Consider the following 25,283-nt stretch of genomic DNA (forward strand, 5'->3'; position numbering starts at 1 on the left):
CAAACTGTGTTCTCCAGGTGTTAATATTTTAAGATTAAAGTAGATTTTATGTTCTTTTGTGCATATTTTCACAAGTGTGTTTGCTTTTAACAAGTCAAATAAACTTACAAGTAGAACTCGTAGCATGCTTTCATTAGGATGTGAGGCGAGGCCAGTAGCATATAGGAATCTCTCTTGTAACAAAGGTCTTGTTCCATTCTCGAAGTCCAAAAACTCCAAGAGAGCATCCAGAGCATCAGGTGTTTGGGCAAACGTTACAGCATCAACCAGCTGAGGACTGTGGGAAAAGCATAGTTACAGTATGAACATTTTCTCTTGTTTACAATTATTATTTAATTATTATTCAATAACTTTAGCATATAAGGAAATCTTATTGCTATCAATGTGTACATTTACTGGACCCTTGTCATCTCTCCTTTGATGCATTTTATGCATGATGAATTTTTCAGTTTACAAAACCCATTATTATATACCATATTAACCCCTTAACCCCTTAACGCTGAAGCCACTTTTCACCTTCCTGACACGGACCATTTTTTAAAATCTGACATGTGTCTATTTAAGTGGTTATAACTTTGGAACACTTTAACATATCCAGTTGATTTTGAGATTGTTTTTTCGTGACACATTGTACTTCATGCTGGTTGAGAAATTTAATAAATATATTTAGTATTTATTTATGAAATAAATGGAAATTTGGCAAAAATTTTGAAAAAAACAATGTTTTCCAAATTCAAAATTTTCTACTTTTTGGAAAGTTGGTCATATCACTAAAATAACTTGATAACTAACATTTTCCATATGTCTGCTTTAACTTGGCATCATTTTTCAAACATCTTTTCCTTTATTTTGGATGTTAGGAGGCTTATAACTTTAGGTGCAATTTTTCAGATTTTCACGAAAATCATCAAAACCTACTTTTGGAGGGTCAATTTAGTTAGAAGTGACTTTATAAGGCCCACATGACAGAAACCCCCCACAAATGACACCATTTTAGAAACTACACCCCTCAAAATATTCAAAACAACCTTTGGGAATTTTGTTAACCCTTTGAGCGTTTCATGAGGGTGAAAGATAAATGAAAGTGAAATTAGAGAAATGTAATTTTATCTTACTATAGATTCATTGAACACTAAAATATGCACCTTCACAATGGGTTAAAAAGGAAAATGCATTTTACAATGTTGAGGGCAATTCCTCCTGAGCATGCCAATACCCATTTTGTCACTGTACCCTGCTGTACGGGCACAGGGGGGCACTTGGAATGGAAAGAGCGTTGTTTCGTTTTTGCAGGGTAAATATGGCTGAAAAAGTTTACATGTGTCAGGATGCATTTGGAGAGCCATAATGGTACCAAAACAGAGGAAAGCTCCAACATGAGACACCATTTTGGAAAGTACACCCCTTGGAGAGTTTAGCAACGTGTAATTTGTGTATTTTCCCCAACAGGTGTTTGATTCAATTAGGCCCCAAAAGGGAAAAAAGGTGAAAATTTTCTCAAAAAAGTCACTTTTACCCCAAATTTTTGTAAGCCACAAGGGATAAAAGATGAAACAACCCCATAAATGTGTAAAACTATTTCTCCTAAGCACAGAACTGCACCACTTTTGCATATAAAGTGTTGTATGGGTGCAAAGTAGGGCTCAGAAGGGAAAGAGGGGCTTTGGCCTTTTAGAAGCCAGATTTGACAATCATCCTTTACATGTGTCAGGATGCATTTGGAGAGCCCTAGTGGTACCAAAACAGAGGGGAACCCCAACAAGTGTCACCATTTTGGAAAGTTCACCCTTTGGAGAATTCAGAAAGGTGTAATATGTGTATTTACCCCTACAGGTGTTTGCTTCAATTAGGTCCCTAAAAGGAAAAAGGTGAACATTTTCCCAAAAAAGTCACTTTTACGGCTAATTTTTGTATCCCATAAGGCATTAAAGATGAAACAACCCCAAAAAATGTGTACTAGCATTTCTCCCCAGTATAAAATTGCCCCACACATGCAAATAAAATGTTGTATGGGTACGCAGTGAAGCTCAGAAGGGAAAGAGGGGCGTTGGCCTTTTAGAAGCCAAATTTGACAGACATCCTTTACATATGTCAGGATGCATTTAGAGAGCCGTAGTGGTACCAAAACAGAGGGGAACCCCAACAAGTATCACCATTTTGGAAAGCACACCCCTTAGAGAATTTAGCAAGGTGTAATATGTGTATTTGTCCATAAAGGTGTTTGATTTAATTAGGACTTAAATAGATAAAAGGTGAACATTTTCTTATAAAGGTCATTTTACTCCTAATTTTATATAGCCACAAGGGATAAAAAAATGTAATAACCCCTCAAAATGTGTGAACCTATTTCTCTCGAGTGTAGAAGTACCCCACATGTGTATATAAAATGTTGTATGGGCGCACAGTAAAAGGAAAGGGGAATGTTTGCCTTTTAGAAGCCAAATTTGACAGAAATGTTTGACATGCATTTGGAGAACCCTAGTGGTATAAAACAGATAAGAATCCGAAAAGTGACCCTAATCTTTGAATGCACACCCCTTAGAGAATTTTGCAATGTGCAATATATGTATTTGCCCCTACAGGTGAATGATCCAATTAGGCCCGAATCATTAAAAAGGTGAAAATTTTCCTATAAATGTCACTTTACCCCTAATTTTTGTAAGCCACAAGGGATAATATATTAAATAACCCCAAAAAAGGTGTAAAACTATTTCTCCCGAGTGTAGAAGTACCCCACATGTGCATATAAAATGCTTTATGGGCGCACAGTAGAGGAAAAGAGGGGTGTTTGTCTTTTAGAGGCCAAATTTGTAAGAAATCCTTCACATGTGTCAGGATACATTTGGAGAGACGTAGTGGTACCAAAACAGAGGAAAACCCGAAAAGTGACCCTAATTGTTGAATGTACACCCCTTGGGGAATATAGCAAGGTGTAATATGTGGTGTAGGGTAATACACGTGGTGAAATGAGCATTTTGAACATATAGGTGGTTTCCAAATACGATGTGCGATGGAGTCCAAGATGGAAATTGCAATTATTTCTGGAAAGTTCAGTGCCCGTTATGTGGCGCCCCTTATGAAATAATCGAGGGGTATAGGGAGCAACGGGACATAACAGTTGTTACAATTATTCATTTTACCGAAATTAATTCACAATAGGTTGGGCGTGAATTGTGAATGTCTAGTGTATAAGGAGGTAGAGTATACCAGGGGACCAACTAAACTTTTGTCACTCTGGAGTTGTCGCAGGTCTCTTAGTAGTATATAGTGTCCATCCTTAGTATGTAGTGTCCATCCTTAGTATGTAGTGTCCATCCTAACTTCTCTTTTGGAACAGACTCTTTATTGAGTCCTACCATTAGAAGCAGCAGAATTCACCGGGAAAATGCTGTCCTGGCAAAACACAGGAACATCTAAACCAGAGGTACTGGGGCCCCGTCCTTCTTGTCCCAATATTAGTTTCCTAATATCTTCCTCTTGAAAACAGAGAAATGATACGGCAGGACCTGCACATTGGAACAGCTTGTAAGAGTTGTACAGCGTAATCTGTACAATGTGCATGGCCAGCGCTTTTGTACCATATCTTGGTTTTTCGTAGGGAAATTATCGCCAAGTGTTGCTCTTATTCACCCTAGCGATGCCCATTGTGAAGAATATTGCTGCTTTTGGCTGGACCATATCGACCAGCAAATAGCGGCTAACATGGACAGAGGGGGGCAACAAAACCCCTCTGGACCGCAAGGCAAAATTGGTGGCTGTCAGGAACAGCCGCCACCCTGCCCCGATCACCGTGTCTATAGACATGGTGACCGGTGTTACTGACGTCATAAGTAAATTCGCTGCTATCGGCTCGTCTGAATTGATGAGCCAGTAGCAGCGATAATAAACTGGGGGTGTGTGGGGGGGACGTAACCCTTCTGGTCCATGGGGCAGGATGGATGGCTGTCAGGAACAGCCGCCGTCTTACCCCGATCAGTGAACAGCCGCCGTCTTACCCTGACCGGTGTTGGCAAGTCACTACCCGCCGCACCGTTCTATAACAACGCTCGTTGGGAATAGGCTATACAATCTTTATTTATTTTTTAAGCAATTTAGACAAATAAGGGCTTATTTTTTGCGAGACGAGATGCACTGTAAAAAAAACCTTAATTTTAGTGGGTTTTTAGCTTATTGAAGAAATTTTATTAACTTTTTACGTGTGGAGGAAAATAAAATCATCAATTCTTGTTTTGGATTTTTAGCATTTTTTGGGGGGGTTGTTCACTGTAGCATAACAATAATATATTATCTTTATTCTACGGATCACTACGATTACGGTGATACCTCATTTATATAGTTTTATTTACATTTTTCCAATTTTATTGAAGGAAAACTAGAATAGAAAAAATTGCATTTGTTTTAGTATTGCCATTTTTATAGTGGCATAATTATAGTATTTTTTGGTTTACGGAGCTGGTTGTAAGCTTATTTTTTGCGTGACAAGTTGCTCTTTTTATTGGTATCATTTTGGTGCTTGTAACTTTTTCGGATCACTTTTTAGAACATTTTTTGTAAAGCAATTTGATAAAAAGTTTTAATTTTTGGCAAGTTTTTGGTTTTTTTTTTTTACCACGTTCACCGAGCGGGTCCAATTATGATTAGGATTTATTGTACAGATTGTTACGGACGCGGCGATACCAAATAAGTGGGGTTTTTTTGTGATTTAGTGTTTTTTATACTTTATTACTTGTGTAAAGGGAAATGTGGTGTTTGGGGGGACTTTCACTTTCTTTTATTATTTATTTTTACTGTAAAAAACCTTTATTTATTTATTTTTCCTTTTTTTACAGTTAATGACATCTAAGCTTGAACAAGTGATCTTCTGATCACTTGTTCAAGCTTTTTTACAGGTTACACAGTGCAATACACATGTATTGCACTGTGTAATGTAAGACACTGAGCATGCTGCGCATGCCCAGTGTCTTACAGCCGGGTCCTGCCAGGAGGCAGGGACCCGGCACCGAGACGAGGATCGCGCAGCCCCGGGCACCGGCAGTCCCGGGGCTGCGATCGGAGGAGCGGACCCCCCCGGTAAGCGCCGCGGGGGGGTCCGATTGCCATTTAAATAACTTTAAATGCCTCTGACACGCCGCGGTCAGCGCGACCGCGGCGTGTTAGGGGTTAACACCCGCGATCGGAGAAATCTCCGATCGCGGGTGTTAGAGGCGGGTGTCAGCTATAACATATAGCCGACACCCGCAGCTTCTGGCCCCGGCTCCGTTCAGGAGCCGGGGCCAGAAGCTTGACGTAATAGTACTGCATTTTGCGGGAACGCACTTCCCGCGATGCAGTACTATTACGTCAAATGTCGGGAAGGGGTTAAGGACGCAGCCATTTTGTAGCTTAAGGCTCAGTCCCATTTTTTGTATTCTAACCTGTGTCCCTTTATATAGTTATAACTTTTGAACTCTGTTATTTATGTAAACGATTCTGGATTGTTTTTTCCCCACATGTTGTACTTAATTTTAGTGGTAAATATTGGCTGGTAAGTTTTGCGTTTATTTACAAAAAAAAAAAAAGATGAATTTTTAGAAAAATTTGCCATTTTTGAAATTCTAAATCATCGCTTTTTCAGGCAGATAGATTTACCACCTAAATAAGTTGCTGAATAACATTTCCCATAAGTCTACTTTACATTTTCATAGTTTTTGAAATGTCTGGATAATTTATTTTGACGTCACGCAGCTTACAAGTCGAATAGCGATTTTCCATATTTTCAGAATTGACTATTTTGGGGATAAATACTGTTTGAAATTAAATTTTACATATTTAGCATTAAAACCCCCGATATAATCAACCCATTTTCAAATCTGCACCCCTCAAGCTATCAGAAACAGCTTTTAGGAAGTTGTTAACCCCTTGAGATCTTCATAATAATTGAATCAAAATAGAGGTGAAATTTAGAATGGTCAAATTTTGTTGGTTAGACGTTCATTTAGCCCTAAAATTTACACATTTCCAAAAGATAAAAAGAGAAAATCCACCATACAATTTGTTCTGTAATTTCTCCTGAGTGCAGAAACCCCCACATGTAGCCGTTACTTGTTTTATGGGCGCACAGCGAGGCGCAGAATGGAAGGAGAACCCTGCAGCTGCCAGGATTTTAGTTTCCTCATTGGCCCCTTTACAAGGCTATAAAATTTTCGCTTTTTTTTTGTGGGATGAGATGCTTTTTCCAGTGTTGCCATTTTGGGGTTGGTATCACCTATTGTTGAAAATTTAGGAACTCGTTTTTGAGGGCAGGAGTAGAAAAGCATCACCGTTTAGCCTAATAATCATGTTATCTTTATTCTATGGGTCGATACGATTACGGGGATACAAGACCTGAATATATTTTCTGACATTTTTTTGTCAAATAAAACCGTAATTTGGGGAAAAATCCATAATTTTTGCATTGCCGTCTTCCATATGGCATAACATTGTTACGTTTTTTGGCTACAGAGCTAGTTGATGGCTTGTTTTTTGCGGGACATGTTGTACTTTGGAACAGTATCATTCTGGAGTACATATGTTTTGTTGATCACTTTTTATTGCATTCTTAGTGGGATTCAATAGGTAAAAATCATAATTTTTGGAGGGTTTTTAAAGTTTTTTTTACAGCGTTCATCTTACAGGTTCAATAGTTATTTAGTTTTATTCTACGGATTGTTGTGGACGCGGTGATACTATATATGTGGGGTTTGTGCTATAATTTAGACTTTTTTGGGCGTTCTATGTCTCTTTATATGTTTTGGGGCTTATGGGCATTTTTAGTGATTTATTTTTTATTGAAAATCATTTTTTTTTTACATTTTTTACTTGATCCACCATGGGACATGAACAAGCAATCATCTCATTGCTTGTTCATGATAATACTCTGCAATACTAATGCAGACGCCATCTTAAAGGCACTCCCTTCAGGCATCTCTGGGGTCCCGATCAGACTCCAGAGATGCCATAGCAGTGATTGACGGCCCCGAAAATGGCGCGGGGGTGCTGATCGTGCCCCGGAAGGCATGTTAAATGCTGCGGTCACGTTGACCGCGGCATTTAACGGGTTAAACACCCGCGATCAGAGCCCACTCTGATCGCGGGTGTTAGCCGGGGATGTAGATTACCGCTGACATCCTGCAACCCCCGATGCCGGTTCGGCTCTTGTGCAGAGCTGAACCGGCAGTGTCTCTGCGCAGTAGCTGTACTGCGCTGAGTGCTATTCGCAGGACTCAGCGCAGTACAGCTACGGCGCAAAGTGCTAAGGGGTTAAACTCTTTAGGATGCAGCCAGCTTAAAGGGAACCTGTCAGAAGAAATTAACCTAATTAACCACTATCAGTTTGTTGCCAAGCAGCTGAACACCTTCTAGATCGTGTTTTTTTCATGACCCAGTGTGGTGCAGAAAATCGACTTTGAAGTGAGATGGAAATTGGTTGTATAAGGAGAGTTTACCGCTGAAAATCAAGATCTCTCTATCTCAGAAAGTCCCTTTCACTGTAATTGAAGATCCTGAATCCAGAGACATCACTACAGATGTCCTGAAGTCTGATCCATTGTCAATCACAGAGGGGAAGATGTTCAGAGTTCTCCACCTTGACTTGGTGTATAGGAGAGTTTACCGCTGAAAATCAAGATCTCTCTATCTCAGAAAGTCCCTTTCACTGTAATTGAAGATCCTGAATCCAGAGACATCACTACAGATGTCCTGAAGTCTGATACATTGTCAATCACAGAGGGGAAGATGTTCAGAGTTCTCCACCTTGACTTACTGAATCATGTAAGGGCAGTTGCTGATGACAGTTTCCCTTTAAGGCTCCACACCATTTCTTGTAATCTGACATGTGTCACTTTATATGGTTATAATGTAGAACACTATAATTTATCAAAGTGATCCTTCATGTTAGTTGTAAAGTTTGCTTTTTTTGTACAGAAAATTAAACAATGGTGAATTTTTTTTTAAAAAAATTGCTACTTTTAAACATTAACATTTCCCATATGTCTCCTTAATGTTTTAATAATTTAATAATGTCTAGATATTTTATTTAGATGTCAAGCAACTTACAAATCGAACATTGGTTTTCCATATTTTCAACTTTAAGGAAGATTGTTAAGAGGGTGATGCATTAGCCAGTTTGCCCTACCAAATAGTTTTTTTGTTACTTTATGGGCACACTTTTTTGAGCTATAAAATATTTGTTTTACCATTAATGTTGCCATGTAAGTTCTTATTTTTTGAAGTATAAGATGCATTTTTCAGTGGCACAAGATAGGTAAAAATCTTAATTTTGGTGTTTTTTTTAAAGTTTTTTTTTCACCCCGTTCATCCATGCTGGTTGAATAATGATTTTGTTTTAATGTACAGGTCATTACGGAAGTGTTGATACAAAGATGTGGTGTTTCTGTGGTGATTTGCACTTTTTTAATGTTATATGTGAAAAATTTTATGTAATGGGGGCATTTGTATTAATTTATTATAGGCATTTATGCATGGTATATTGTATATGATTAAACTGCATTAGAGGATCACTTTTTGATATTGATGCTTCCAGATTTTGTTAAATATATTGAATATTTGAAATCTCAATGTCATGGACTACGTTTGTAATTTCTGTAATACTCATTCATGTTTCTTATTTTGTGTTTTTATTAAACATTTTTTTTTCTGTATGACAACAGTTGTCATTGTTTCTGTACAAATGAAAAAAAAAAACACACAAATAAAATTCCATGTGAAGCAGGTGGAATTTAGAAGTCGATTAATAAAATTAAATAATAAAAAAATATCAGGAAACCACTGATAAAACCCCACCCCCCTAATGTGTACAAGTATGTCACTAATACTTACAGAACATTCTCTTTTTCTGACTTTAGAAGGGCAACAATGTCAGATTTTTTAGTTCTCCGAAGACTCTGTATCAGTTGCAAAAAGCTACGTGCTGCACTGGCTTTTGAAAGATTTTCAGGTTCCAGGTCCTTACGTATAGCCTTCCATTGCTGTAACAGCTAAAATATATAATTTGGACATTTATGAAATTAATTACATAAATAGTTTATTCTGTCCATTATTACCAATAACCATTATATAAAGGGCATATTACAACTTACCATAATAATTTACTAAGGGTCTGCGGCTACACTTTCGTCGGATTTTCATCGCTGTGACAGGTATTTAACTGGGGATTACATATCACGCGATTGGATTGTGGATGAAGAAGGGGAACTCCGGCGGAGCTGAGCGGGCAAGCGACACATGCAGGATATCGGGCGCACGATGTTAGTGAATCACAGCAGAGTGCATTATCGTCGGACAATGCACTTTCGAGGGAACGCAGCAGGACAGGTAAGTAAATGTGCCCCATTGACTCTAAACCCTATCTTTATGGTGCGCTGTGTATTTCTTATCTCTTCATTTATAAGGTGTAACTCAATAGAAATTATGTTAGCAACTATTTATTTATATAAATATCAATTTGTTTTACAGTTAAAAAAATGTTTATAAAAAGATGAATTGTACTTACCAGTGGGCAGCTTTTACACTCAGACTTTATCTGATCCGCTACTAAAGGGGTGGCTATATATTTAGGATCTACTGCCTTTACCACATTGGACAGCTGCTTTCCTGCAACTTCTTTAGGTCCAACTTCACTGGATTTTAGTTCCAGTTTTTGTCTATGGGAGAGAAGAAATGAAATGTTAAATAACTAACAGAAATTTATTAAAAAGATTTTTGTACACAGCTAAGATGGTTAACAACTACAATGTATTTTAACATATTGTCAATAACATTAGCAGGCTATAAGAAGGGGGTCAGCAAACCCATTCCTGAAATAGATGCAAGTCCCAGAGGTGGGATCCACATCTATCATGTACTTATGACATATCCTGGGGAAATGTCATGAATAGTCTAGATGGAAAAAACTTTTAATGTGTTGTAAAAAAAATAACAGGGAAAAAGTTTTGATAACGCTTACTGAAATTCATTTAATACTTTGTTTCAAGACCTTCTGTAAGGGGAAACTAGTCACATGCATTGCAGACATGATTTTGGGCCACTCTTCCACACAAGCACTCTTCAAATACTGAGGGTTTTGTGGGCTCCTTTTGTTCCTTCCATAAACCTTCTATTGCATTCAGGTGATTGAATTGGGCATCCTAGAAGATTAATTTTCTTTTTTTAAAATCAATTGATTAGTTTCCTTGGCTGGGTGTATAGGATCACTGTGAGAAATTCATAATGGAACAGTTTTCTGGCAGAGAAGGCCGATGAATCTGCCATTCCCAGACAGTTTTCTGGCTTCTGTGACCCTCACTCTAGTCTTAATTAATTACCCCCATTGAAATGTCCACTCTTGTTTCATCATGGCAGCAAATTTTTTATCAAGAATATCTACAGTACTCACTTGAACCTTCAGTTGTTGAGAAATTCTTCTGTAAACCTATGCCATCAGTATGAACAATAAGGTTGCGAAGATCTGGAGACAGTTTACTAGTTTTACTCCCATCATGAAATGTTTCATGTGTGGAATCTTTGTTATGAGACAACTTTTTATAGTTTATCATTTAAATGAGCTTATATTATTTCTTACAAAGTGGCAGGTTTGCTTTTTAATTACTGTTAGATTTAATGTGATTTACTAAGAACTGGTGTCATGACTTTCTATTGCTTTTTGAATCTCTCTTTCTTTGTGTGTTTAATACCTTTTCCTTATGTCGTGTTTCATTATTACACATTAGTGGATTTATAGACAAGTTTATTAATGGAAATCTATGGCTTAATGGGTTGTATGGTTTTTGCAAAACCTAGTGATAATTTCATGTCAATAGCACCCATAGAAATATATACAGTACAGACCAAAAGTTTGGACACACCTTCTCATTCAAATGGATTTCTGTATTTTCATGACTATAAAAATTGTAGATGTAGATCAAAACCATGAAATAACACATGTGGAATTATATACTTAACAAAAAAGTGTGAAACCGAAAATGGGTCTATATTCTTAGTTTTTTAATGTAGCCACATTTTGCTTCAATTACTGCTTTGAACACTTTTGGCATTCTCTTGATGAGCTTCAAGAGGTAGTCACCTGAAATGTTCTTCAAACAGTCTTGAAGGCGTTCCCAGAGATGCTTAACACTTGTTGGCCCTTTTGCCTTCACTCTGTTGTCCAGCTCACCCCAAACCATCTTGATTGGGTTCAAGTCTGGTAACTGTGGAGGCCAGGTCATCTGATGTAGCACCCCATCACTCCCCTTCTTAGTCAAATAGCCCTTACACAGCCTGGAGGTGTGTTTGGGTTCATTGTCCTGTTGAAAAATAAATTATGGTCCAACTAAACACAAACTGGATGGAATAGCATGCCACTGTAAGATGCTATGATTACCATGCCATTTCTGAGGCTAATGAACTTTTCCTCGGCAGTAGAGGTGACTCTTCGTCTTCCTTTCCTGGGGCAGTCCTCACATGAGCCAGTTTCTTTGCAGCACTTGATGGTTTTGGCAACTGCACTTGAGGACGTCAAAGTTTTCCCAATTTTTTGGACTGACCGAAAGTAATGATGGCCACTCGTTTTTACATAATACAAATTCTAATAGTCTATTCAGGAGGACTATCAGCTGTGTATCCACCTGACCTGATAGAAATGTACAGTTACTAAGTTACTACACGCGTTATGGGACAAATTAATGTTCTAATGAAGAATGTATTGAGGTAAATCCTTGAAGTAAAAGTAATACGTTTTGCAAAGTTACTTGTGTGTTTTGGACACTGATCATTGGATGCCATAATTGGGGAGAGTTGGAGAATTTCCTGTCCTAGACCACTGTAATAAAAAGAAACTCCACATACTGTCTTTCTGTTTTATGAAGTTATCAACCTGACTTCTGCACAACACAACTGATGGTCCCAACCCCATTTATAAGGCAAGAAATCCCACTTATCAAACCTGACAGGGCACACCTGTGATGTGAAAACCTTTTCTGGTGACTACCTCTTGAAGCTCATCAAGAGAATGGCAAAAGTGTGCAAAGCAGTAATCAAAGCAAAATGTGGCTACTTTGATGCCTTCAGTGTGTATCTAAATTTTTTTATAGTCATGAAAACTCTTTGAATGAGAAGGTTAGTCTGCACTGTATATTGGTGACAGAGTCAATACCTCACCTGTTGTATGATGTATTTTCATTTATTTAATATCATACTAAAATTCAAATCACTAAATGCATACATAAATGTTCATGTACACAGCTCCCACAGAATTTTCACTAGGAGCCTCAATTGCAGATTTTGTCCTTGAAATATGCTACATTGTTTTTTTAGAATACTGACATATAATACAGTCATTATTCCAGAACTAGATAACAGCGTGGGTCAGTTGCTGTTGTTTTCCATCTTTTGCTGAATCTAGCACTTTAAGAAAAACTTACCTACAGGTGACCTTTGCAGAAATAGCTTCATACACGTTGAGTATTAGCACATGGTTTTCTTCTGCCAGCACATATTTAATGTTATCATCTTCCATGTGGTAAACTGTACTTGATGTTAATTTATTAGAGATTCCCAGAACCTGTTGAGAAATGTATTAGCATAAAGACTGAAAGATATAATACTGTCAGATGTAGGTAGATAGAAAGCTTAGACTACTGTATATAAATAAGATAACACAATGAAGATTGAAATTGATAGACTTCTACACTAAAGTATCTTTTTGTAAAATGTACTTTTGGACAATGAACAAACTAAAGAAAGAATAATATTCTTATGGCAGTCAACATTCAACACATGACAAAAGATTCTATAAAAAGTAAAGATGGCCATACACACAAGACTTGGTGCCACTGGGGACATCTGGCTTTCTTTCTTCACTGTATGAGCAAATCGACAGGCAAACATGTCTGATCTGAAGTGTAAGGTGAGCTTCAACCAAACATAGTGGCCAGAGAGCCATTATTGGTTTTAGCATGAAGCCATGTCTATCAACAATATACTAATGAGAACCGTATGTATCATAAAGACCACATGATGATTTTTAGAAATATTTTGGATGTTTTCTTCCACTGGGGTGCTACTTTTTATTGAGGTACAGGAGCCCAGACAGTAGGCCGTATAGCAATACCTTAACAATAAGAAGTCATAAAGTACCTTGTTGGAATTAGTAAATCCAGTTTTGGAGATTCTGCAGCTGTCAAGTTCCTTGATTTTGGTCACCTGATTTTGTTTTGCCTTGTATGTAACTTTACAATTTCCAGAAACATCAACCTAAAATATACAATTAAATTATATCCCAGCATCTTTAACAATAAACATAAGTTATATGAGAAATCTGCCACAACCTATGTGAAATAAAATGTTTAGGTAAAGTAAAACACTACGTTGAGTGCCCTATTACAGCAACTTAGAGGTTATGGACGCTAATATCTGAAATAAGAGCACTTAAAAATGCATGGATATCTTGTGATTACATAATTATTAAAACTTGTTTGCTAAATACTTAGGCATCCTACTGCCATTCCTGTGGCACTTGCTGGGATGTGTCACAGATAGGAAAATGATTAATGCAGAAACAGGTTTTTCACTTCATGTATAACCCTACACATTCCATTATACACTTCCCTACCCACTGCTACATGATTATGATTCTACGCATCCCATGTTTTGCTTCCTAAGAATTATAAACCCTCACCAGGCACAGGAGATGACATAAGCAGGAAAATTAAAGGACTTTTATGGCCTGACCAGCCTCCTGCTGGGCCACAAGCTGCCACTTGTGTTTACTGCCCACATCTTGTAAGACTATTACCTCAGTGACTGTACCAGGGATGAGCTGGATCTGGAATAAGCTTGCCAAGCCTCTCTTGATATTCACTAGGACCGTGGGTTCATTCTGGTACAGATACAGTGTTTTCACCTAGGGAAACAAACAAGCACTTTGTAACCAGACACTTCACTTAATTACACAAAACAAATAAACACTCAGAAAAGGGTTATTGGTCAGTTTTACACCACTCAGTCCTCCTTTTAAAAGTGGTTTGGAAAGTAGTTGTGATGATCCATTTGCTATAAGCCAAATATTGTAACTAATAAGTTGTTGTTTGTGTTTTAAATATTGTGGCCAACATAATTTCTTCATGTGGGATTATTAAAGATTTACCCTATCCTAATATAACCTATGCCACTTTTACAGAGGTCATACCCCTTTGTTGGACCAGTTGAAAAGTTATCTAAAATCTGTCTAAAGCTCCTGAAAATTTTGCTGCAAGGTGTTTCAGATGCTTTGTGGCACATATCAGGATGGCTAACTGAAAATGTTGCAATTAGCCTGATAAAGCATATCAGCATTGGTAATAAATTTAAATTTACCCCTTACCATTTATTCATATTTCATTTTATAATTAATGGCACCAGCATATTCCACAGTGCAGCATAAACACTTTCCTTACTGTATATGGTTCCTTCCCCCAGTGGGCTAACAGTCTCATTATCCTACTAGCAGTTTAGTCAATTTCATAGGAAACCAGTTATTCCACAGCTATGTTTTATTGTTGATAGATGGAGTCTGGAGAAAACCAATGCCATCTCCTGATGTATAAAATTAGTTAAATATTTGTAATGCATAAAAAAAAACTATGGGGTATTTGTCAGTCTTTGGCACATGGTGCACTAGCACTTCATGTAAACCCCATCCCCATTAGATATATCTAGAGGCTCTGGTCTTCTGATATGATCGGCAGCTGGTGTGCAGACAAGCAATTCAGGCTATTGCATTCCTTACCCATAACGACCAACTCCACAGCCTGGGATTGTTCCATTCACACCTATCTACGCCCTCTTGGCTTGCAGGTGGTGTAAGGGGATGTCAGACTCACAGTGTAGTGAACCCCCTGGACCACTGCAGACGATAACGTAAGCCGACACCTGGGACCGGAATCTAAGTGGTACCCGGTTTTCACCAGAGCCCGCTGCAAAGCGGGTTGGACTTGCTGCAGTGTGGTACCACCAGGTAGTTCCACAGGTGCGACTTTGTCCCCGGTGGCAGCCAAGGCGAGGTACAGAGACATTGAGCAGAATCATAGTCGGGGAGAGGCAGGAAGGGATCAGAGTCAGGGATGTACCAATACGTCAAGGCAGGCAGAACGGGATTAAAGTCAATAACGGAACCGGGGTAACTACAGGAAATCATAACAATAGCACAAGGCATCCAACAAGCTTTTTCTAAGGCTGCATTTACACACATGTATGGGGGACGTATATACGGTCGACGTATGTATGGCCGATATACGTCCCCCATACACTTCTATGGGCTCACGGCCCTGTACGGGAGCGGTACGGTGCAGCACACGTGCGGCACCGTACCGCTCCGTAGCCCGTAGAAAGATAGGACATGTCTTATCTTTCTACGTGATACGGCGCAGTGTGTTGTATAGTCCTATGGAGTGGGGCGGGGGTGAGCTGCGCTCATCCCCTGCTCCTCTCCACAGCGCCGATGTATGCACGGTATACTACGGTACGACGGGCATACATCATGTGCATGTAGCCTAAGGCTGTGAGGCACAAAGATCCGGCGGAGAGCAGAGAAAGGCTGGGTAATATAGGGTTCTGGGAAGGGCCAGCACAAAATCAATGGTGAGCTGGCCCATTAAATCTTCGAGAGCTGGGGTGTTCCCTAGGAGTCAGGGACTTGCGCGCATGACCGTTCGGAAAAGGAATAGGGACAGGTAAGTGGTGCGGGCGCCGCGCTGTGGCAGGGAGAGGGGCACAGGTGAGCCTGTGACCCGACACATAAGAAATAGTCTTCTGGAATTGAGATTATTTCACGGCTTGTACAGCAGAAAACTGTTATACAAACTTTGATAAATATACATCTCACTCTTATTCCTCTGATTGGATGATGTCAGAGCATATAGAGGAACACTTCACTGACATGAATGGTAATAATCATATGTCAATTTTTTAACTAAAGCTTAGCCCCAATTCATGTGATTTATCCATTACATACAGTTGTCCTGTCGAAAAACAGATTAACAGTATCAAAAATGAAGATGGGACTTTAAAACAACAACTTTTGTGATTTTAAAACTAGTAAACTCCCTTTAAAAGGAAACTGCCAAGTATTATAAGATAATATAGGTAATGGCATGTCATCAGTTTAGTAGTCTTTGAACTACTTTTATCTACTGCTATGTGTTGCTTTACACTTAAGGACTTTGTATCCAGCATTCCAGCTAGATTGTAAGAATATGAAATGGTATGATCTCCAATTATATATTACAACACAAAACAGACATCAATAATAAAATGGGAAAACTCCTTCTAACAGAATAAACAGTAAAAGTTTAAACATAGCAAAGTACAAGTGTGTGCTCAAAATTAAACCTTTATGTGTAGATATGAAAAGAAGATTTTACACTGGCAATTTTATATCGTTCTACAACATTCTCGGTTATAACTTAGGAAGAAAACATTATAGCCTTATGCTCATTGCACACTCTGTACACTCCCTACAGGTGTGCATTATGGACTGTAGTCCAGTATAAATCTCAAGTGCCAAGGGCTCGTTCAGGTGCGCATTAGACAGTCTCATGCTTCACACCTATACCATTCCTGAAACGGCACAGACACACATTTTTCTTTTAGATAAAGCCCTTTCCATATTCACATAACAACAAAAACCTCAAGATAATGGTGACTCTGGACCACCTTCAATATGGACCCATGAGAGAGGATACCAGACGGCCTGAATCTGCACCTCAGTAACCATATATGGAAGCACTGGCTAGTTGAGGTGCTGTGTGTACGGTGCACTATTCATACAGAAGGTGGGGGCGTAGGAGATCATGTGGGTCAGAAGCAATACTTGGGACCCTCAAGATCAAGTGATTTAGGCTTCATCCACTGAAGGAATAAAACTTGGATGGAAGAACAGATCCATTCTCTGTGCAGTGAATGGGTTGTATAAGTGCAATAACATAGTTCGACCTCTAATCTAAGAATAGTGCTGTTCTACAGGTTCTGATGGTCCTGATGCCCCCCTTTTAAAATAAAATTTTTTAATAACCCCTTCAAGTCTACATTTTTTTTTATTGAGGCTTTGTCATCAACTAGAGCAGGCAGTAATGAAATTAAAAAAAGATAGGTGAGTGCACTCCAGGACTGTCACCTTACTGTCACTTCTTTGGTCTGAGATAACAAATGAACAATCCTGAAGATAAATGATAAATGATTTCAGGTGATGGCTATCTTTAGTGCCTCAACATTTCCATATAAGGTACAACAAGGCAAACAAATGAGGGGAAAAATGTCAGTTCATGCAAAGCTTATGTACCACATACCATACATAATACGTATAGGCAAAATATACTGTGCGGTGTCACAGTAAAACTACTGAATATTCTATATCTCTACCTAAATCATTTTTCTATTGAAATGTATTCACATGTGTTTGGGGGAATCACTGAAGTTCTTTCTTTTTGACTTTGTTCACATGATTTACGGAAGTTTTACTTCATATGTTGGGAAGGACTCTTTTTCCATTGATGCATAATCTCACACAACAGTGGCTTATGTGATGAACCCACTCATTATGTGAAAGTAGATTATTTTATCAAAATAGTTATGGTTATAGTGAGGTCAGCTATCTGAATCATTTACACAGAGACACACTTCACCTCCCAGAAGCCAACATTTGGACAGATCATCTGTCCAAAACTCAATGTCAAAAGTTGCTGGAAAAAAAAAATACTTTTGATAGTAGAGCATATAAATTTTAAGTAAAATGGTGATCACTTACCTTGGATTCTCTTGTTTGTTTAGTCTTATTGCCCACGAGTGAATCTGATGTGTCCAACACGCATCAAACTTGCATTGTGTGTTTGCTGGAACACCCAGCCCAAACACCCAGAAACTCAGCATGTCAGTTCAGTTCCAATTGCCAAGCATGCAATGTGAGTCTGATGCAAGTTGAAAACATCAAACTCGCTCACAGGCAATAGGCCTTACAGCTGTAGTAGGCTGCACTGAGACACCAGTTGATAATAGGTCAAAGGCAACAAAAAAAAAAAAAATACATTCCAGCATCCTCTTCTTTGAAAATATACTCATTCATAAATACTTCATAATTCATAAATACTTATTCATAAAACATTACAAATAGTAGCGGTACATTAGACGGGAATGTTAGGAAAAGAAGTAGTATCTTCTGCGACATGTTTCATATGGCTATGAGGATAAAGCTCTAGTGTGAGCGGAAAAATGGCCGAGACACTGGCGTCTGCGCACTAGCTTATATGTAGGCACCAAGGTAACTGGTCACACCTCTCTTATATCTTGTGGGGCCAGGGATATTTCTTAGGGCTTTCTAGGGGTTTGTTGACACAAAGTGACTCCTGCCTACTGATGGGATCTCTAACTTTAGCTCCTATATTTGACTAGTGAGGTAAGACTGTTCCTTTTCACTTGCTCTAATTTGCTTTTGGGGCTTTGCAGTGGCATGACAATCACTGTGCTTGTGCTTGAAGGTGCTTGTGTGAAAATAGGTCCATAGGTTTTTATAGCCTTAAGGGGTAATTACAAATACATTTTTTAACTATTATTGAAAGTTAAGTTTTAACCACTTTGTGCTGTAGCTTTATAAACATTGATTGTCCCATAGCACCAGTTCTGGGTTATGTCGAACCACAAGTCCTATCATGGAAAATCTCATTAATGGGTAGGCTTTGCAACCATCCACATTAATAAGATTTACCATGATGGGGCACTGATGCTATGGGACAAACAATGTTCATGCACAATTAGACTCCTCTAACCAAAGGTTTAAATATGTTTTATTTCCTATTGTGGCAGGGTGGCTGCCACTAGAGAAGCTTTTGGGCATAAAATGTGCATTTTGCCTTATGAAAAGCTGAGTAGAAGACAGACCTGGAAAAGTTGGGTCTGTCTAATTAAGTTGATTAGTTTTCAGCTGGAGGGGCTGCACTAATACATGGGGCAGACTTCACACTGGGCTCCACCCTGGGGAAGAGACAGGCTATGGCAAAGGCCTGTGGAGCGGTGGCAGTAAACTGTTACTGTGTTTTTGGGGTGGCTGGCAGTAGGCCAGCACCTGGTGAGGTAGGGAACCTCGATGTGTAGTTAGTGCCGGAGAGGCTTAGGTGTTATTTTTATGTTTTGAGTTTGTGTACTGCCAAATTAAGCTGGCTGAGGCCAGTCTTAACCTTACTCACATTGTGTGGATTCCCTGTGTGTGCTGGTCGTCTGCTTAGGAGACGACGATCCCCGGAGCTAATCCCTTACATATGGTGGCGGTATGCTGTGGCATGGAAATCAGCACACACAGCGAGATTTAAAGGGCCAGTAGCCCTCATGTGAGAGACTGTTGTTCCTGCTGCTGGAGGCGCTGTGGTCACGGGAAGATTTGTCTTGGTGTGAGAGATATACAGAGACTGCTTGTTTGCTGTGGGAGTAATCGCCATGGGTCCGATGGATGAGTTCCAGAGACGCTGGCGGCAGATGATGTGGGAGGACCTTGGAATGCCAGAAGCCATTCGGGTTATGGAGACCCCAACTGCCAAGGCGAGCGGATCCCAGCCGATGGTTCAAGATGTCTGTGATCGGTCTGCAGTTCCTGAGGAGAGGTTGCTATGTGCCGTTGCCGGGGGCAACCGACGGGAACAGCTTTGCAGATGTCTACGGATGAACCGGTGTGTGGCGGAATGTCCTGCGGCCAAGTGGCCACGTGTTGCAGCGTGTATGCAGCAGCGCAAAGATGTGGTTGCTAGGGGCAACCAACGGCGACAGCATGCGGCTGTGCCATGTGAGGTCAGTGCACCTCATTGTCCTCTGGTCAGGAGACCAGAGAAGTTGCCAGTCAAGACCTGTGAGATGATAGTGGGTGGAATCCCGCTGATGGTGGAACTGGACTGTTCTCAGGATGTCTCCAGAGTTAATCCGGACATCTTATTGTTCCTGAAGTACCAGCCATGGAAGGGCAAGACTGTCTGGATTGACTTTGAAAGTGATATTGCGATTGTGACACATAAGCTGGAGATTTGTGCAGATCTGGAGGTGGAGTTCATCCTGGGGAAAAACTTCCCTTTTTTCTGGGACTTGTGGGAAAGTATTCCAAGTGGTGGGAATAGCTGCTTTTCCTGGGAGACCCCTCTGACATCGGGTACAGTCCCAATCTCCCCAAAGGACGATCTGGAGAAGTCTCAGCGACCTGAGGTGATGGTGGGTGGAGTCTCAACAGGTTGCAGTCTGAACTGTGACCAAGGGGTCTTGATGCCACAGAAGGAGACTCTGCCACTGAGACTGATAAAGTCTGATGGACTATGTGATGATGATAATATTTGTGATGCCTTAATTTCTGAAGTTAAACCAGAAAAGTGTAATGTTGTGCATAATCTGCCTCTAACCTGTGATTATAGTGTTAATTGTGATTATATGACACTACCTGTAACATGTGACAATTCTGCAATGCCGATAACATCTGATAGCGTTACAATGTCTGTTCAGAATTATGCAGAGTGTGAACTAGGTGCAGCCCTAGATACTGAGAGAGTTAGCTCAGAGGTGCCCCTAGAGGTTGTGAGTTGTAATGACACAGGTAGCGAGCCTGAGATGTGTAATGTAGCTAATGGCAGTTCAGATAGGGATACCGCCATAGCAAGGGCAGGTGAAGATAATGAGATCCTGATTGTTAGTGGTTTCCCTTCAGCCCAGAGTTACACAAACAGTGAGTGTGAACAGAGCCCTAGAGAAGCAGCTACTCGCTCAGAACCTGCAGGAGGTGGGGATAGCCTGTGTCAGTCACCTGTGGAGGAGTCTCACATCAGTGTTCAGGAAATGTCAGGGGGAGACCAGACATCTGATACACCTGAGGCTTCTGAGGAGATTGATGTACTGAGTTCGTGTGTGAACAAGGCCAGAAGAAGCATCAATAAACTGAAGCGTCATGTGAATACTGGTTTGCGGAATAACTGGTATAAATGCTACAATTGTCACGTGTCTTATAGAAGAAAAGATGACCTAAAGAGACATATATTACAGAAACATGAGTTGAAGATTGATATCTCGTACTGTCCTTTCTGTGATACAGTGTTTGCAAAGAAAAGTGAATGGGAGGTTCACATGTGTACGTGTTCGGGGAACAAAAGAAAGTGCCAAAATGGTGATGCCGACCTCCAGGTGTGTTCTGTCGTGATGTGGCACCAGAAGTGTCCTAGGAAGGAGACCAGGCGTAAACCAGACCCCTGTACACCTGCTGATGAACCGCAGAATACGCATGATGGCGTGCTGACTGAAATTGTGTGTGAACAGGGTGGAAGCGCCACTCTTAATCATACACCTACGGATGAGGGGACCCCAGATCCACAGAAGGTGGTGGAACATGTGATGCACCAGCCCTTTGGTAGTTCTGCCTGCAGTGTGGTGAGTGCAGTCTACAACTCTGTGAGGGAAGGTCGCCCATGCATCCGCAGTGATCGTGATGTTGCTGAGAAGGAGGAGAAGCCCTTGACTGACGTTACAGTGACTGGATCAAGGCCTCTCATAGGCATTCTGGAGCCACCGGTTGCCACAAGTAATGACTTTGCTTGCAAAGGTTTGGGGAAACAGGAGTCCAACCTGGCTTTTCTTCAGCAGCCAACTGGAAAAGCCGTATTGAAGACAAATACAGTGACTGGTGCCCGAGACACTGTTACAGGTGCGATGTCCGGTATATTGGGCTGGGAAGCTGGTGCAGTACAAGGCGGTGTGGGTGTGACTAAGTATGTAGTCTCACCCGTGATGGCCACCCAAGTGGGATCACTTATAACCAGTAGCCTGAATACAGTCTTGGGAAAATCCGAAGAATGGGTTGGTTACCTCCCGAAGACAGGTGAAGAGCTGTCTCAGCCTGCTGAACCTGTGGAGAAGGTTGAAGTGGCGCCAAGTCTACAACAAAGGGACCAGCCGAGTTGCTGTGTACGTGTGGAAGCTCTGTCGTCTCGTCTCTGTCATAGTGCATGCCAGCATTCTCTGGGCAAGTGGAGGAATACCCAGATGGGCCCTACAGAGACTCCAGCACAGCTGCACCCAACGGTAGATCTGCCTGATCATCTGAAGAGCGAAAGTGAAGATGGTCTGGATGGTGAGAAGTGCCTTGAAGATATACCGGGTGATGACTGCAGTGGATGTGAGGAGAAGGTGTCTGATATAATGTCAACAGAGCCCTCGAAATTCCTACACAGGAAAGACTCGGTGAAGACTGTGGTGTTGGCCAGCAAGGCGTATGAAGGACTGACCGAGGAAGAGGTCAGCCAGGAACCTAGTGCAAGCCATGAAGAGCTTAAGGCTGCCATTGTGGAAAGTCCATGCCAGGACTTGGGTCCGAAGTCCGAAGTGTTAGCTGGAGGTGATGAGGATGATGCTGATGTTGAGATGAGTTTCACCTACACCGAGAGCGGAGGTTGTGACCTCAGAGGTAGCAAGCGCACAGCTTTGCAGACATGTGACCAGAAGCTCACCAATGTGAATCGTGCCCTGGTTCTGAACGGTAATGCCCCCTTCAATGCCAAAGAAGGTGCCGAAGCTGAAGACTGGAAAACGGGCAAACCTGTGCGGGTCGTGTGCAATGCTAAGGGGAATAAGCACAGTGCATATGCCTCAGTGGATGGTAACCGGTGTGACGGCATCCACAAGGTGATGAAGAGATGGGGCCTAACCATGCCAAGCCCTGAGGGGTATGTGGAGTCTCCAGTAAAAGGCAAGAGAAAGAGGAGAAGAAAATCTATCATTGTTAATAGAGACATGATTGATGATGATCAGTTGTGTGAAGGAAGAGATGCTGGGACTAATTTTAAGCTGTCTGTGTCTCCTGCAGTTAAGGAAAAAAGCTGTCATTTTCCAGGTATAGAAGATGTAGTAGATAGTAGGGTCTCTACAGTGCTTCTAGGAACCGTAGGGATTAGACCCCAATATAGGAGCTTTGACCCCGGAGGGAGAATTAAGCTTATTGATCAGGCCTACGGCCTTGATCACAGGGGGAGGATATGTGGCAGGGTGGCTGCCACTAGAGAAGCTTTTGGGCATAAAATGTGCATTTTGCCTTATGAAAAGCTGAGTAGAAGACAGACCTGGAAAAGTTGGGTCTGTCTAATTAAGTTGATTAGTTTTCAGCTGGAGGGGCTGCACTAATACATGGGGCAGACTTCACACTGGGCTCCACCCTGGGGAAGAGACAGGCTATGGCAAAGGCCTGTGGAGCGGTGGCAGTAAACTGTTACTGTGTTTTTGGGGTGGCTGGCAGTAGGCCAGCACCTGGTGAGGTAGGGAACCTCGATGTGTAGTTAGTGCCGGAGAGGCTTAGGTGTTATTTTTATGTTTTGAGTTTGTGTACTGCCAAATAAAGCTGGCTGAGGCCAGTCTTAACCTTACTCACATTGTGTGGATTCCCTGTGTGTGCTGGTCGTCTGCTTAGGAGACGACGATCCCCGGAGCTAATCCCTTACACTATATACAATATTGACAATACTATTATGTCCAAAGTTATGTGTGCATTATGACCCTGACCCAATGTAATATAATAGTTTTATATGTTAGTTCTACAAGTATATGGTCATATGTTACATCACCCAAAGCGACGCATGACGTAGTAATATGTCACATGCCTTCCATGGGTTAAAGGGCTAAAGTGCACTACCTACTGCATTTTAGATTGATTTAACAAGCAATCAACATGTGCAAGTCAGAATTATTTGCAACTTTTTAAAAAAGTAACAAATTTATGTGCAAATCCACGTCAGTCCCCTCAGCGTGTAGGAAATAGTTCTTCTGAAATAGTGCAACTTCTGAAAAAAAAACAGCTCATATGCCTAATTTATCAAGCTGTCACTCTTTCTCAAGCCACTCTAAAGACAATTTAAACACTGCTGCGCAATACCTCAAGTTTAAGTTTGGTGTGAGGTGTAGCCCTCAAGGTTAGATCAACACTTACCTGTTTTTGTGGAAAAATTACCCTATTCCAAATATGACAGATAAATCTGAACTTTCATAATACATTGACATGCTACTGCTATCATACAACTACATGTCTCCTATTTAGTTGTGGATGAATTAATGGAGTGGAAAATTGTCCTCACTCCCTTCATTTAGGGGTATAAGAGACCCAAAATCTCATAATCAATGGGTTTCCAGGAGTCATACCCATATTGATCATAATATAATTTGAATAGGGGATACCTTGCCATTGTGGTCTTCACTGTTCTTCTAAAATAAGAAGGAGACTTTCACTTGCAGAAGTACATGCACCCTCTGCATCTGTAGATGAACCTGGGAAAGGTTGATGGAATAATGCTGTGCATATTCATAACATATTTTGGTAAAAGTACTACTTGGTTACTATTTTAAAAACTTTAATTTAAAAATGACAATTGACATTACTGTAAAAGCCGACACCCCAGTGTAACACCTGTGGTCGGAGTGGGCTCCGATCACGGGTGTTTAACCCATAAAATGCCGCGGCCAGCGCAACTGCAGAATTTAACCTGCCTTTGGTGGGGGTCCCCCGCGATGTCCCCCCCCCCGTGTGCTGTCTTTGGGGGACACAGAACGTTTCCTTGGCAGCCCCGAGGTCCGATCAGGACCCCAGGGCTGCCTGGCGGCAGTGCCTGAAAGATGGCGTCGATGATGTCATCTTAAAGGCACAATGTCAGCCTATGCATGTGCATAGGCTGACATAACTAATACCCTGCAATACATCAGTATTGCAGATTATTATCATGGACAAGCAACCAGATGATTGCTTGTTCATGTCCCATGGTGGAAATAATAAAAAAAGTTAAAAAAAATTGTTATTCAATAAAAAATAAAGCAATAAATCAATAAAAATGCCCATAATCCCCATAACATATAAAGAGAGATATAAGACAAAAAAGTCCATATCATAACACAAACCCCACACAAAGTATTACCACGTCCGTAACAACCTGTACAATAAAAGTAAATAATTATAGAACCTATACGATGAACACCGCTAAAAATAAATTGTTAATAACCTGCCAAAGATTTTTACCAATTGTATACCACAAAAAATTCTATAAAAAGTGATAAAAAAAAACATATGTACGCCAGAATGATACTGTTGCAAAGTAAAACATGTCCCTCAAAAAACAAGCCATCAACTAGCTCCATAGCCAAAAAAGTAAAAATGTTATGCCACTTGAAAGACGACAATGCAAAAATGATAGATTTTTCCCCACATTAGGGTTTTATTTGGAAAATTTAGAAAAAAGGTAACAAAA

The 25,283-nt window shown here is 40.5% G+C and overlaps 1 protein-coding gene across 1 annotated transcript in view; it reads right to left on the bottom strand.

Moving 5' to 3' along the window:
• The window catches only part of MTTP (microsomal triglyceride transfer protein), a 71,699-nt gene that overhangs the window by 16,643 nt on the left and 29,773 nt on the right, over nt 1-25,283 (bottom strand). The window contains exons 4-9 of the mRNA XM_072118255.1: nt 13,808-13,915; nt 13,150-13,266; nt 12,435-12,574; nt 9,530-9,680; nt 8,857-9,014; nt 109-277 (exon numbers count right to left, since the gene is read on the bottom strand). Coding sequence (XP_071974356.1) covers nt 109-277; nt 8,857-9,014; nt 9,530-9,680; nt 12,435-12,574; nt 13,150-13,266; nt 13,808-13,915 — 843 coding nt within the window. The remainder of the gene's footprint in view (nt 1-108; nt 278-8,856; nt 9,015-9,529; nt 9,681-12,434; nt 12,575-13,149; nt 13,267-13,807; nt 13,916-25,283) is intronic.

The sequence above is a fragment of the Engystomops pustulosus genome, chromosome 1 (assembly GCF_040894005.1).
Source record: "Engystomops pustulosus chromosome 1, aEngPut4.maternal, whole genome shotgun sequence".
Taxonomy (NCBI): domain Eukaryota; kingdom Metazoa; phylum Chordata; class Amphibia; order Anura; family Leptodactylidae; genus Engystomops; species Engystomops pustulosus.